Source organism: Rhinatrema bivittatum, chromosome 1, assembly GCF_901001135.1.
Source record: "Rhinatrema bivittatum chromosome 1, aRhiBiv1.1, whole genome shotgun sequence".
Classification (NCBI taxonomy): Eukaryota; Metazoa; Chordata; class Amphibia; order Gymnophiona; family Rhinatrematidae; genus Rhinatrema; species Rhinatrema bivittatum.
Window position 1 is genome coordinate 80,562,588 of NC_042615.1, and position 16,196 is coordinate 80,578,783.

The following is a 16,196-nucleotide window of genomic DNA, read 5'->3' on the forward strand; positions in this document are numbered from 1 at the left end:
CGATCTTAGCGCTATCACATGGAAATTCCTTGCAACTGATAGCATTAGGCATTTTCTCCCAATGCAGAGATTTGTGCTGGTTGAGTGCACATTTTCTTAACGATAGAAACTTTACTCCTCATCAGCGACATAGTAAAGTTTCTAATGTTGAATCTGCTGCCGGGGCTCCCCCCTTCCCCCTACCTGTGAGGACAGGTGGCAGAGGCTCAACAGTGCATTTTTTTTTTTTTTTTAAAGTCTAAGAGCACACAGTTAAATTTCTAGGTGATACATTTAAAAGTAATAAGAGAAAATCATTTTTCACTCAACATACAATTGCACTCTGGAAATCATTGCCAGAGGATGTGGTGAAAGCTATTAGTGTAATTGCATTTAAAAAGGTTTGGACAAGTTTCTGGTGAAAAAGTCCATAAACCATTACTAAGGTGGAATTGCAGAGATCCACTTCTTATCCTTGGAATAAGCAGCTTGGACTTTATATACCCTTGGGATCCTGCCAGGTGCTTGTAACTTGGATTGGCCATTATTGGAAACAGAATACTGGGCTTGATGGCCTATGGTCTGACCCAGTATGGCAAATCTTATGCTCCTAACTGATCGATACTGTAAAACCGCGGGAGAGCGGACAAACGCCCGCTCTCCCGGCGCACGCACCGGCCCTTCGTCGGTGCGAGCGATCCAGTATGCAAATGAGGTGACGCGGTGCAAACGAGGCAAAGGAGGCGCTAGGGACACTAGCGCGTCCCTAGCGCCTCCTTTTGGCCTGGAGCGGCGGCTGTCAGCGGGTTTGACAGCCGACGCTCAATTTTGCCGGCGTCGGTTCTCGAGCCCGCTGACAGCCACGGGCTCGAGAACCGACGCCGGCAAAATTGAGCGTCCGGTTTTCGGCCCGACAGCCGCGGGCCGAATTCAAATTTTTTTTTTTTTTTTTTTTTTTCTTTTTTTTACTTTTGGGGACCTCCGACTTAATATCGCTATGATATTAAGTCGGAGGGTGCACAGAAAAGCAGTTTTTACTGCTTTTCTGTGCACTTTCCTGACGCCGGAAGAAATTTGCATGTTGAGGGCGCTATTAGGTGCCGCGGGTGGGCCGCGTGTTTTCCTCCCCTTACTGAATAAGGGGTAAGGGAAAACACGCGTCCAGAGCAGGCTGACAGTGCGCTCCGATGGAGCACACTTTACTGTATCGACCTGTAAATGAGTAGCACAATAAAAGGGATGATCCTGTACCCTCTCTCCTGTTCAGCCCCTACCCTCCTGAGTTTTAACTACTGATGCATTAGCATAGGCCCTAAGCTTACTGCAGTGGGAGTTAAAAAAAAAAAAAAATTGTAACTGTTCAATAAACCTGTGTACTAAAACTTTAACGCACAGGTTATTGCATTGGCCTGTCATCTTGAGATAAGGAGGAGGCTCAGCATGGGGAAGAAGAAGAGGTGCTGTGTGTTGCACAAAGCAAGGCCCAACTTCCCATGCCCTGTATGCTATTAGTTATCACACTCTAGGACTCATGCCATAGCTAGTAAGGACAGGAGTGCACGATTACACGTGTTTGCAGAAAGGAGCTCCTACACGTTTAAGAGCCACAGCCTTGTTGCAGGAAGGTGGTTAAGAGCAGATCCCAGGTGCTGGCCTGGATTTGAGCATCGGGCAGCGGTGACTTTTCTATGGCACACCTGATCAGGTCTTAAGGCACACCACAGTACACTGGGAAACCCTGGAGTAATGTTCGGGCTCGGAGGAGAGAGGAGCAGTGGAAGAGGCTGGGCGTTGTGGTGCAAGGAAAGCTATTTTTCAGCAGGCGGGGGGGGGGGCAACCAATTTCCGCTCTTGCCCAGGGTGCTATTTATCCTAAAGCCAGCCCTGCAGATATGTGACCCATGAGTCGTCATGTTAAACTCCTCTCAGTCTATTGCAAGCCCAGGAATCAATTAAATTAGCTGGGCACAGACAATAACCTTTATTGGCAGCCTTGATGATGATGATGATGGGGCACCAGATATGCTCTAGTTTAAAATTCTTTTTGCACCAACAGAGACATACAGTTCTCCTTATATTTAGTAAAATAAGTAAATATTTTAGTCACAGATAGGGGGGATGTATGCATGGAACAGCCTCCTGTAGCGGAATTCAGGAAAGCACGGGATAAGCCCAGAGGATCCTTGCAGGTGAGGGTAGGCTCTGTAGTGCTGCATCAGTACCGGGCAGACTAGTTTGGGCCTTGCTGTCCTTATCTGCCATCATTTTCTATCTTTCATTTGTTTCAGTCTCGCTGTCTGATCCTGACCACTCAGATTGTTTTTGTGAGTGCTGTAAAATGATGCTGGCAACGTGTTCACGGGAAGGTACATCCCAGAGTAGTCCCTTCTTCTCAGGTGTGCCATATTTGACTGTCTGGCTCCCTGTTTGTTTGTTTTTTTTTAATACGGTATATTGCCAGGAGAGCTAATTTCAAACAACAAATGCGGACTTGTTGGTGGGGGGGAGGGGGGAGCTGGCTGGCTGGCTTGGCTCAGTTTTCACAGCCTGAAGTGCAGCCGAGTTAAAGAAGCATTTGAGAGTCCCGATGGCTATGAACTGCCTCTCTGTATGTACCGTATCGGCCGTTTTCCATTCCACATGCATTCTTTTAAGGTTTCCAGTTTACATTTGTGTTCCTTTTGCTTTAGGAGTCTTTCTAGTTGCTCCATAAACCAGAATTACTCTGGGCAGCTTTTAAGCACAAAGGCAGGCAGCCGGCTGGCTTTATGCAACCTGTTAACGAACTTCCCACAAGACTGTTTTAACCAAAACCCTCAAACCTTAGTTTCAAATAGTGGAGTCCATAGCCTGCTCTGCTTCCCCACACCCTGAGGCTTCGCCATGTGCTCATGAAAGGAAGGTGGGTCCCAGCTCCTTATCACTCGTTTTGCAGGCCATGTGAAGCTCTGACCCACCCTCTAGCCAGGACTCCACCCCAGGGAGACCCTTTCAGACAAATATGGCTGGCAGCTCTCAGCCTGCCTCATCATCTTCCTGTGAGGGACAGGATTTCCATTTCCTTTCTCCAAAGCTTTTTCCTGAGCTCCTCCTCACAGGATGGGCCAGTATACCCCAGGACCATAGCTAGGGGGTGGGTGAGAGGGGCCGACCTCTCAGGACACAAAGCTTCTCGGAGGCAGAAAAATGACTGCAAAGCCAAGTGTGGACTGGTAGTAGATGAAAAGCCGGGAAGATTTCCACTCTTCCATCTAGGGGGAATGGGGGGAGAGAGAAGACGGAGAAAGAGGGCTGGAAATCAGTGTAGAGGGAGTGGGAGCAAATACGCTTTACCTGCCCTGGGTGCTAACATGCTTAGTTACAGCTCTGATGTTGCCCATACAAAAAAAAAGAAAAAAAAGAAATTGAAAGCTGACCAGATGACAGATCATGAAATGGTGCGTCCTGGAAATATTTTAAATGAAATAAACTGTGGTGCAGTAGCATTCCAGTCCAGAATATCTCCTCTAATTATTTTCTGGAGTGTGAGTAGTTAGGCCCTGCTGTTGGGTTTGCAGTTTTTGCAAGTGAGCTTTGGGGGGGGGGGGGGCAAGTCATCCTCCGCTCTTTAATCCTGTGAGCTGTTTCTAGCGCCGGCCCACCACCAGGCTCCCAAGCTCTGCTTCTTTTTCCATCACTTTGTGCTCCTCCCTAACTTTTCTGCTGTGTTCCAAATCTCACCTCCATTTTCCTCTCTCCTGCGTTTCTATTCTTTTTTTCTCTCTAATCCCTTCCCCTATTCTTCCATCTCCATATCCTCCATCTCCACACCATCCCTTACGCATGTGCCTCGTTTCCCATTCTTACCCCTTGAAGCTAATGGCCCTCCATTTTTCTCGCTTTCAGCATCCACCGTTCTGCTTCCTTCCCCCAGTGTGTGCCCCCCTGCCTCTTGGTTTCCCTCCCCCTGCCTCTTGTGTTCCCTGCTGCTGCAGTGTAATCAGGGGTTAAAAAAAAAAATAGACTTACTCATTGGTGGCCATAGGTTAGTGGTGGGACTGGGACTCTGAAGCTGTGATACAGGACCCTGGTGGCCTGTTTTTTGTTTTTATTTTGAAATGTGGCAGTGAGAGGGTCTGGGATGGTGACGGTCAGCCGCCAGCTGAGCCGCAGGAAACCTGTCCTGCAGGTACTGTCTACTTTGTTTCTTCTGCGCTGGCACCGCGACCAACTTCAGGGTACTGCTTCCTGGCCGGCAGATCGCGGGAGACCAGCAGCAGGAACTGAGTTTTGAACGTGCTCTCCATGCCGGCACAGGAGAAGCAAGAGTTGGTAGCCACACAATAGACTCCCAGTGCTCCGGGACCCGTGCCGGCTGAGGTGTGTGATAATGCGGCTGCACATACCGTGCACCTTAGAAGAAATAGTGTTCCTGATTAACTGAGGACAGAAAAAATATTTTAGTATCCAGGAGCCAGGTTAAATGTGCTGCAGCCTGGGGGGAGGGGGGGGGGGCGTTGTTCCTTTCCCAACCTCTCTCCATTCTCCCATCTCACATTCCTCCTCTCTAGCATTTATATCACAGGGGTAATCTTTTCAGTACAACCTTTATCAAATTTTACATCTTTTTTTTCCCTCCCTTTCTTTTTGTTCTGTTGGTGGGGGGGGGGGGGGGGGGGAACCTTTGACTCCCGTCCCATTGCATAGCAGGTGGAGGCAGTTCAGTCAAGGGCTCAGCACGTTCCTCTTGGCTTGAGCAAAATGTGAAGTTGTCTTTCCTGCATGGTTAATTCAACTCCTAGGAAAAGCGGGAATGGCATAAACTGTTGTGTATTTGCCTTGGTGGCCCTGAGCATGCTTTGTCTGCCCTGTTATGAAGCAATGGGTAATGAAAAAGGGAAACCAATTCAGGCCCCACCCCAGTTTTCTGCTGCAACTCTGGGATGAATTCTGTGGTAATTTTCAGATTTTCCGGTGAATTATTTATTTTATTTCTTTAGATTTTTATATTCCGTGTTTTTGGCACTTCGAAGTGTACATCAAACCGGATTACATTAGGTAATATAGGTATTTTCCTATCCCCAAAGGGCTTACAATCTAATTAGTGTTGCATTTACGGTAGTTTTCATATAGTTTTTTATTGATTGATTGACATATACTAAAACACCAGCATTTTATTCAAATGTTTCGAGTTATAACTAGTTTACTTACATTTATTTTTTAATCTGTGTGCTTTTTAGGTTCTTCCTTTTCTCTGCTTTCCCAAGTCAGTTTGTTCCCTCTCTGATACTTTTTTCCCCTCTTCGCCAACCTTTCTCATTACATCACTCTCTCTTCTATTTTCCCATATGTTCTTCTTATTCCTTCCTCTCTCTTGTTCTTCTAAAGCATTTTTTCTGATTTAGGTTTTCAGTGGCCCAGTTATTAAAATATGCTTTTCCATAAGACTCCCCACCCCATTAACATAAAAAAAAAAAAAAAAGTTTTGTGTGAGGTGGGGTTCTAGTTCCCCCTCAACTCTACCCTTACACTGTTGGCATTATATGAGAGGGATTTGTTCCCCAAACATCCTTTAGTTCTTCTGCAGGCAAGAACTAAGGCTTAAAGCAAATGTATAAAATTAATCAAACTAACCTTTTGCAGTGGGCTTAGAATGGAGTCGGCTTATTTGATTTCACTGTTCATTAATAAAATATCTTCATCGCATCAGTGTACATAATATCTTAGGCCTAGATTCATCGATAACACATGGATTACGCATGCGTTATCCAAAAAGGGGCGTGTTTGTGGAAATCGGAAAGATTATCGCATGGTGCGCTAACTTAGCACTTGGCATGGGGCAGTAAACATAGGTGCTCTCTCTCTCTCCAGGATGCACTATCTACAAGGTCCTCATACTAGGTGAGATATTAGTGGCGGTATAGGGTTTAGGGGCCAGTTTTGCATGTAGAGTGAGACGTTTGAACAGCACAGTACACCTTGGTGAAGATTTGGCGTCATTTGGAGTGAGGGAAGTCTCAAAAAGATGAAATTTTGTACCATGTTCTCTCACCCAAGCTTGATGGGTGAGAGAACACTCCCATCTCCCTCTCCCTCCCCAAGCCCAGAAATGGCCAGAATGCAATTCCAAAAATTTATTGCCATTTATTGGCCATTTCGCACATATTGCATAGCTTAACGCTATGGAAAAAGGTGTAGTTATTTCTAGTTTTCTTTATTTATTTAAAAACTTTTCTATGCTGTCGCTAAGTTATATACCATCGCAACGGTTTACAAATAGGCACATAACCTACATTTACTTACCTTAGTCTATCGTACATTCTAACAGGTGCCAATAAAGTTCGGTTACAGTTTCATAAATAAAATCATTATTTGAGTATTGTTGGTCAAGTCCAGGTATATTATTGAGTTACTATCTCTTTGAGATATTACTTCTTAAATGTAGGATTGAGTAAATTCTAGCGTTAAAACCGTGCGATAGCATAACATGCTATCGCACGATGAGATATGGCCCCTAATTTTACTAATTCCTGCCCATTACTCCTCTCTAATCCCGCCCACCCCAAAAATTTACATTCACACTGTGCAGTACAGCGTTTTTCACATGCGATAATGCATTATCGCATGCGAAAACACCATAACACATTTTAATGCATGACCTCTTTGTTTGCAGGTGTAGTTCAAGATGTTTCGTTTGTAGAAACATTTAGGTTAATCACACACCTTGTATAACACTGGAAATGGCACAAACACCTTGTATGTTAATTCAGTATAGATTTTCTGTTTTTACTCTAAAATTCTCACTAACAGGTAGATTTTAAAAGCGCTGCTTGTTCAAAAATGGCCCCATACATGTGTATGTGGGCTGCACGCGATCAACGCGAACTTCAAGAAGCCGCAAAGAACGCGCGTATGTACCTGTGCGCGTGTCGAGAGCAAGGGGGTGGAAAAGGGGTGAGGCATGGGCGTTCCTGGGCAGGGCAAAGAGTTAGGCACGTAACTCCGAATTTTAGAAAGGCTGCCCATGGCACTTGTCAGTGTGTTATCCACGTAACTTTACTGCTAGTCCTGTTGAGGAGCAGGTCTGGAGTTCTCAGGTTTTAGGGATTTTCAAGACTGCTGAACTACCATATATACGGGGGGGGGGGGGGGGAGAGTGAGAGAAAGAGAGAGACAGAGCACTTGCAGGAGAGACAGTATGACACTATATATATGTACCACTCTGGGTGGGTTTGAATCATATGAACCTTATCCAAGCCTTTTTTAAACCCAGTTACAATAACTGCCGTAACTACATCCTCTGGCTAATTATATGTTGAGAGAGAAAGAATTTACTCCGATTTGTTTTAAATGAGCTACTTGCAAACTTCATGGAGTGTGCCCCCTAGTTCTTCTGTTGTCTGAGAGGGTAAATAACCGATTTACATTTACCTGTTGAAGTCCTTCATTCTGTCCCCCACGGCCAAGGTGCCAAGGGTCTGTAGTGCACCAATGTAACGCTGCACCCCCCCACCCCCAAACCCACCCTGAGTTGAAAGTGCCCCTCTTACAGCGGTAGATATAGTGTGTGTGAGCATATGTGCATAAAAGCCGCTAATCCCTGGTACTATGCGTGGGACATTTACTCGAGCCACTTAAGATCATGTGAATACATACGCGCGGTGGGGCATTTTAAATGATACGTGTGCGCATGATATATATAAAATTGCAGCATATCTCTGCTCGCATGCTGATACGCGTGTTTATGGATGCACACTGTCTTATTTATTTATTTTTTTAATTAGCCAGTGAGGTTTTAGCAGCAAGTATCAAATTGCTATTCAATTGAATAAGGGGTAAGGGAAAACGCGCGTCCAATGGCCCGATTGTGCTGTCCTGATTACCTAGCTCTGGAAAGCTTGTCCTAGATCTATGAAGTTAAATGTGTGTGTTTGGTGTTCCTCTTCACATTTTAACTCAAGAAGGTGAGAGGAGGGCGTCCCTGACAGGCAGATCATACAGCAGCAGTCACCACTACTTATCTGGGTAATTATTGACTTATTCAGCTATTTGGCGGTAACTGTCCAGCTATTTGGTGCGGTTCACTGCTTCTTAGCCAGATAAGTACTTAGTCGGTACTTATCTGCAAAGTGTTTTGGCATTTTATTTTCCATTTTTTTACTGGTTTTAAGTGCCACCACAATAGAATTAGGTTTAGAGTGCTAAGAAAATGCCGGCTGGGCCAACTTGCTGCTGTGACCAAGGAGGGAGCTTAAGTAGTACTCCCACTTTAGAATGCTCATTTTGTGAGTAAAACTTCTTGCTGCATTGGCAATGAAGTTTATGTTCACAAAATGAGCATTTAAATGGGGGCAAAGCTGTACTTTCTGCATCGGCCTGTGCATTAGTTCAGTAAATAGGTTGTCATCTACATCTTTTTTGTTAAACTTTTATTTCTACACATCCATGTGGACTAACGCAGCGACCACAATACTATTTTCAAGAAGACCCCCAATAAAAAAACTATACTGACACATTTCACCTGTCTTTTGCACACCATGTACTTTTCATTTCTACCTGTGTATGCAACCCTAACTAACAAGATGTATTGAGATTGATGGGTAGAAACATCTTAGGAGCCTAGATCACCTGAGTTCCTAAAATCCAAAAAAAAATTAAAAAAATAAAAAAAAAGAGCAAAATTGGCAACAGTCCAAAAAAAGCAAGAAAAAAGGCAAATATTTTCCCTAATTCCTAAAAATTTTTGAATGGTGCCTAACTTTTCTAAATATATTTCCACCCCAGCATTAGATCTAAGGTAATTCTACTTTCATATCTCTAGTAGTTAATATACCATGATAAAACACGCAGTTTCTTTATATCTATGCTTATTTGTTTTTATTATAGGTTCTGTTAGATTCAATTAAATCTATTCTATATTGAAAGCTTTGATTCCTTTAATTAAGCTCTGTAAATTTCCTTGAAATCAGTATGAGCTTTTCAATCCAGTAGTGCGCCCACATGGGGCCAATGTAATAAATTGCGCTAATGCTGCCGCGGGATTTTGTGCGTACTTGCGCGGGTTATTTTATCTGTGTTCCTGTTCAGCGCAGGAAAAACGCACACACAAACTTCTTAAAAACCCGCAGTTGGTTTTGCGTGAGTGCATGCAGATGGCATGCATAGGAGGCAATTAATTATTCACAGGCTATGTGGGGAGTCTCGCATCAGTTAGTGTGGGTTTTTCTACGCAGGATGTTTAGTGCATGGGCCAGGGCAGGAGTTAAGTTAAAGCTCATGCCTGGTGGTCTGTTTACTCCATTGCCGGCATTAGTGTTGGTTGGGTGTCCGTGCAGGTCTGGTGTAATCATGGATTACCTTCACTTTTTCTGGACGGTATGGAACATTTTAAGGGTTGCTTGAAGAAATCTCTGCTGAATTTTCTGCGCTTACCGGCATCTGCCGGTACAGCTGCAACGCGATCAGAGACGGAACATGATAGGGTTTGACATAGCTCTACCCGCCTTCAGTCCCACTCCTGGACCACTAACTTCTTCACTGTTTTATGAAAGGGGAAGGTTTTCACCCTGAGAACCGCTCGCGGGGCACCACATTAATGTGGGTTTCAGCATGGGTTTGTTGCATGGTCTATTACATAGGGCCTTAAGTGCGCATATTTGTGTGCATTTTCATGCGTGTTTTACTTTTGCTTGGCTTTTCTGCGCACATCTCATTTGCGCACACGTCCTTTATTACATCCTGCGGAGGCGCCTGCTTTTGCCGCCCTGCTTAAAAAAAAAAATAAAAATACGTGCAGACAGTGCCAATTTCACTGCAGGTCTTATTACATTGGTCTCTGCCTTTAAAGGGATGATGATGTTTATAGGTAAAAAAGTCCCACTTCCTTACAGGCCGATACAGAATGGTGCACTCGGCAGAGCGCACCGTTTAACATGCGATTGGCCGTGCGTTTCCCACAGGCGTCTATTACCCCTTATACCGGACTGACGTTGCACTTTTTCTTTTTGTCTGGCCTTTGTTCACAGATGTACAAAGCTATGCCCCCCCCCTCCGAAACTAATAGTGCTCATCACATGCATGTTGATGAGCCTATTAGTTAGTCACCCAGAATACAGAAATGTTCCCGGCGACCGTTTTTCTGAACCCGTGGCTGTCAACGGGTTCGAAAACCGATGCCGGTAAAATTGAGCTTCGGCTGTCAGACCCGCTGACAGCCATCCCTAAGGCTAATAAGGAGGCGCTAGGGATGTGCTATTGTCCCTAGCGCCTACTTATTAGTGCGCGGCCATATTTAAATAGAGAATCGCTCGCCCAGGAGAGGTGCCTGGGCGCTCTTCGGGAGAGCGGGCGCTCAACACGGAGCACCGGCTCTCCCGCACTTTTATTGAATCGGCCTGTTAAAGAGGTAGTATCCTAGGTAATTGCTTATTCACGCTCTTCTTTTACTCTTCTGTTTCAGCCTTGTTTGCTTTCTTCTTGTCTTCTCTCCCTGCCTGTCATTCTCCTCCTTTCTCAGGCAGCCTGGCCTTTCCCCTGCCCCCATCCCAGCTCTGATCTGCCCTTGCTCCTGGCTCACCTCACAATATATCCTTCCTATTCTTTTCTTCTTTACAGCTGCTCCAGTTCATCTCCGCTGCTTCCCTTCAGGCACTGTTGCCAAGTGGCTCTGTTTCTATCTAGAGACGACCTGGAGCAGGTGAACCAGGAAGAGAGAGGTGTGGTAGCAGTCAGAAACCTGGGTGTGAGCAGGAGAAAGGAAGCAACAGTTCACACTGCAGCAGTGGTGGTAGGAGGGGGAGGTATTGGTAGGCAAGTGTGGGAAGCTTGCTGCAGTTCTATGGCAATGGACAAGTTGGTGCAGCTGCAGAACTGGAACTGACTGCAGTTTTGTGTCCTGTGGCTTCATCCGTAGGGAGCTGATAAAAAAAAAAAAAGTTGCTGTGATGCATGCTTTAATTGTAAAAGCAAAAATGTTGTTGTTTTTGGAGATTACAAGAATAGGCAAATGCTTTTTTCAGACCAAATTTTAGAGCCTCTTAAGACCGGACTGACGTTGCACTTTTTTCTTTTTGTCTGGCCTTTGTTCACAGATGTACAAAGCTATGCCCTCAGAAGCCTCACGATCTGAAAGATGATAACACTGAAAAGCACTGCCCAGTGACTGTGAATCCTCGCCACGCAAAGAAAGCTTTCAGAGTTATGAATGAGTTACGAAGGTACGATCTCTTTCTCGCTCATAAGTGGGGCCTTTTGTGCATAAACCTACAAATCCTTAAAAATGTACGTCTTAAAGTGTTTACCAGATCAAACTCTGAATACAATTTCTTGGATTTTTTTTTTCCCAAGATTTAAAGTAAGTTTATTAGTTTTATCAGTTAAACCTTAATTGATGAATATAGCGATTGCTTTAGTGATTTAGGCAGTTAGATGCACTTTCACCGTTTCTAAAGTAGCACAACAGAATATGGACCAAAAGTGTGTACAGATTTAATTTGGGTAAATTACAGGCTGTCTACCCCTAAACTAAGAGTGAATTCAGATATTCTTAATTAAATAGTCGGTTTGTTCTCTCACCAACGCTGACAAGAAGCTAGATAATTTCTCTCTCTGTGAAGACATTCACATTTGTGCTCATTCATTCGCAGGTCTGGAAATCTCTGCAGCTGGGTGCAGACATTTCAGGTCACGTCTCTTCAAGCCCTGAGATCAGGCGCAAAATGATGCTGGTCCTGAGGGCGTTTGTCTGTTAGTATTGGCGGGAGATCCTCAGCTTCTTTGTTTCACTTACTTTTATAGACATGAAAAGGCATTATACATGCGTAGTCAATGCATAAGGCTGAGGGCCAAAGCACAGCTCTTCACTTGAAGTCTCTCAGTTTTTTTTTTTTTTTAATAAGGTGTGAAGAGTTCATTTTTGGATAGAGAACTGTATGGTCTCAAAATGACATTAGAAATGAGAGTCCTTCAGTCAGTGTCCAAGTTCTTTGTTTCAGCAAGGCTGACGTTAGTTAGACATTCTGGCGGCAGTACTAAAGATATAATTTATAACCTAGACATTCTTTCTGCAGTGCCTGCATTTCTCACTTCTGTCACATACAGAAGAATATCCCTAATGTTTTGCTGTCCTTCTGTCTAGTTTGGTTCAGAGAAAACAAGCTCCTTTTAAGTTATGCTCCGAAAATGGTGGCCTGAATTATCCGTACAGAGCCTGCTTGTTCTTTTGTGTTGAGTGGTGAGCCACGGGTGCCTTTCAGACCCATCAGCTGCTTGCGGGCGCGACTCAGGGCGACGGGCTCTAGGCTGGCAGAGCTAGCGCTAGCTTAACCGTCGGACGGACGACGCAATTGCCTAGGATACAAGTTTCTGTGGGGTAACAAAGAGCAGCTGCATCGACAGAAAAACAGGTCCCGACAGCCTTACAAACTCGCAGAACTATCTGTGCTTTTGGTCAGTTTGTCTTCACATCTTTCAATATGCATAGATAAACAGCATTTTTTTAAAAAATCTGCTTTTCAGCAATGGCTTTGTTTATTTTGGTGGTGTTAGGTTTTATTTTATTTTTTTCCTTAAGAGGTTTAGTTCACCTTGGGACCAATGTGATAAGCTGTGGTAGACATGCCACAGGTTTCAGCGCGTGGTGGTATGTGCATTTTTCCACAGTAATCGTATGCGTGTATAAAGTAACGTGGTTAGCATGGAAGAAACACACCCACAAATGTGCTCAAAAAGCTGCGGCTGGTTTAGTGTGTGACCATGCTAATGCCATGCAAAAGAGGCAATTAACTATTCATGGACAATATAAGAGAGCTGCGTAGATTTTAGCGCGGGTTTTTTTTTAAGTAGGTTTTTTAGCACAAGGGTCAGGGCAGGAGTTAAGTGTAAGCGCCTGTCTGGAGGTTGAAAAATTTAGCAGCAGAAGCCAGAAGAGAGGTTGGAGAGGGAACAGGCACATGCCAGAAATGATGAATGCTTTTGAAGCCCCTTCCAAATCTCTGCTGCGTTTCTCCCACTCACTGGCTTCCGCCATTATAGCTCCCACACGGTCCGTGACAGATCACGAAGCGGTTGGACATTTGCTCTGCCCACCTTCAGTCCCTCTCCTGGACCCCTAACTCACTACTGTCTTAAAGGCTTTCAACTGAGAATCAATCACGGGTCACCATATTAATGTGGGTTTAGGCACGGTTTATTGCATGGGGCCTTCAGCTCACGCTTTAGCGCTCATATCTGCACGGATATTTGTTTTTCATGGATTTTCTGTGTATATCTCATTTGCATGCTGCCCCCTTGCTACATCCCAGTGAAGCGCCTGCTCTTACTGCATGTGCTGCTAAAAAAAAAAAAATAAAAAATGCACACGGAGAACTAGCGCCAATTTCACCGTGGATCTTATTACATCGGTCCCTTTGTGTCTACACCTTTGACAAGATCTGAGCTTTCAGCTTTGTTCCCAGGGTTTAGCCCAGTGGTTCTCAGTCAGCGTGACATGGCAAAGTATCTGCTGTGCTGTGATGGTGGCTGCATTGGCTCAATACTCTCCTCCCCCACCCCCCACCCCCAGCATGATTCACCACACTATACACTCCTGGTGCAACTTTGAAGTGAAAAGCTGGATTGGGGTGGACCCTATCTCACCAACCAGAAGTGCGTGTGCAGCACTGAGCTGGCAGTCGCCATGAGCGTTTTTAAAAACTCACAGGCTGACTGGCTAGATTAATCTCATGAGAATAGCAAGGCCAGTCGGCCTGCAGTTTTTAAAACAGCTTGTGGGTGTGACTGCTGGCTGAAGTGCTGCGCCCGTGCTTCATTCTGCTGGTTGGTGGGATGGGAGTTCACCTGCCAGCTTTCACGTCTGAGCACGGGGCTGAGGGGACAGGAGAAAACATGGAGCACTGGGTGGTGAGAGAGAGAGGGACTGAGGGGAGAGATGGGGCACGGGGAAGATGATTTATTTTGGGGGTAGGGGAGGGAATGGAGAGATCAGATCACTGAAGAGTGGAAGAGAAGAAATTGGAGAAAGAGGTAACCGAGAGGGGGAGAAGGGAGAAAAGGAACACAAGGAATGAGGAGGAGAGGTAGCCTTGGGGAGAGAGGGAGCCACTAAGAAATGGTCATAAAGGGGGGGGGGGGGGGGAGGCCTTGGCAGGAGAGATAGGAGAGGGCACTGGGAGGGAAGGGATTGTAAATGTAACATTGGGATGAGATTAGAGATGGGGGAATATAGAAGGGTGGAAGAAATGCGTGAGGAGGGAAGGGGCAGGTGAAAGTTTTATACTGGGAGGGAAGGTTAGAGAGGTTATCGCATTAGCTGGGAGGTGGGGGTAGCGAGAGAGGACTGAGTAGGATAGGGAGTGAGAAACATGATCGAATGGGGTGTGCAGAGTTTGGTTTGGTGTACCTCGAGTATCGAACACATTTGAAAGAGAGCTGTGAAATAAAAAAAAAAATAAAAAAAAGGATGAAAAGCACTGGTTTAGCCTGTGGTGCCAGGAAAGTGTTGTGTGTATGTGAGGTTGGGTGGGTGTTGAGCCCCTCCCCTTTATTGTTCCCGCCTCCGCTCTCCTCCCAGGCAGGTGCAGGGAGCAGGAAGAGTGGGATGTGGCTGGAATTAGATGGCAGAGCAAAGAGGAGTTCAGATTTTGTATGCAGATTACTGCCTCTAATTTGTAGTCGCTTAGTCTGTATTTGGTGATGATCTGGCTGTGCCCCGTGTGGGGGTGACTGAGGGGCGCTGCTCTGCTAGCATGTAGATCTTTCTTAAATTTGTACTTTGTCAATTTTATTTGTTTGTGTTTTTTTTTTCTATACCAACATTCAATAAAGAATAATCCATCGGTTTACATGGTAACTCGTGGGATAATTTGACAACAGGTCATATTATCTTTACATCGTAACAGCAACAGTGTCCTATTATCGTAGCAGTATAACTGAATAACATTAATAAATAGTTTGGATAATTAATAAACAGTTTTTAATAAATCTTAATATTCAAAGGGTGATTTCCCCCTCCCCCCCACACCCAGCATCTCTGTACATGAGAGAACGAGCAGCAGTGTCTGTGTCCCGTGCCCCCCCCCCCCCCCCCCCCCCGGTAGAAAAAAAATGTTTTTTTTTTTGTTTCTGTTTTTTTTAAGGAACTGAACTACTTTTAAAAAGCAGGTTTTATGGTTCCCCTCCCTTAACTGGCTGTCCAGTTTTCAGCATAGTTATATTTGAGGGTGGTTTTGGTGAAGGTCACGGACGGTGGGAGCGGAGCTCCGATGTGACAGAGACATGCAAATTCCTCAAAAGTATAACACGATTAACAATGAACACGTTTCCTAGAGGAAAAGAAGTTTTAGGTTAAAGGGTCATGATATGAGGCTCAAAGATGGTAGATTCAGGAGTAACTTTAGAAAACACTTCTTTACAGGTAAGGGTGCTGGATGCATGCAACGGGCTTTCAGTGGAGGGGGTCGAGGCAAAAACAGTGACAGAATTCAAGTAAGCGTGGAACAAGCCCGTATGATCCTTAGTTACAAAGAAGCGAAGGAAAAAGCCAGAGCTCAGCTGGGGGGTGTGGTAATTTCAACCCAAAGTAAATTAGGCAGACGTAATGGGCCCTCCTGTCCTTATCTACCATGATATTCTCTTTCTGTGTATTAAATCTGTATTATAGGATATTTTTTGTTTTATTATAGAAACTATTTTTCCCTTTTCCTCCTGCAGACCTGTCCACTCCTGCGGGTTTCTCCCGTGTACCGGTAGGTGGAGGCAGAGAACTCTCTCTTACGTTTCTTTACACTATTCCCGCTATATATTCTGGGGATAGCCGGGTGGTTCTCCCGTTCGCTGCCTCCGGATAGGTGGTGGTAGGCTGGGATAGCTGGGCGCTATTTAAAAAAAAAAAAAAAAAAGAAGTAGGGATGGAACTGTAGGATAGACAGAGTCTCTGAGAGAACCCCCCTCCTCTTATGTTCGTTACCCGGGTAAATCCCTTGGGGGGGGGGGGGGGGGAAAGAGAAGCCGTGGTCTGCGTATAGCAGTTCTGGGAGGGGTTAAACACTCATGGAGTGGTGGGTGTTTTGTTTTTTTTTGTCGAGGCACAGCTCTTGAAGCTTGTCTTTTTCTCCCCTTCCGATGGCTCTGGGCATGGCCAAGAGGGGCCAGAAATGCACCCAATGTGGTGCAAGGAGACAGAGCTCCATTGTGGGCTCTTTCTGCCCCCTGCTGCGACAGCTTGCAACCTCCGGGAGATA

The 16,196-nt window shown here is 45.1% G+C and overlaps 1 protein-coding gene across 6 annotated transcripts in view; it reads left to right on the top strand.

Annotated features, from left to right (window-relative positions):
- KLHL2 (kelch like family member 2) overlaps positions 1-16,196 on the top strand; it is a 334,713-nt gene that overhangs the window by 20,058 nt on the left and 298,459 nt on the right. For all 6 annotated transcript variants that reach the window (XM_029571086.1, XM_029571005.1, XM_029571313.1 and 3 more), the window contains one exon: positions 11,049-11,174. In XM_029571086.1, the coding sequence (XP_029426946.1) occupies positions 11,158-11,174 (17 nt within the window). In that variant the 5' untranslated portion in view covers positions 11,049-11,157. The remainder of the gene's footprint in view (positions 1-11,048; positions 11,175-16,196) is intronic.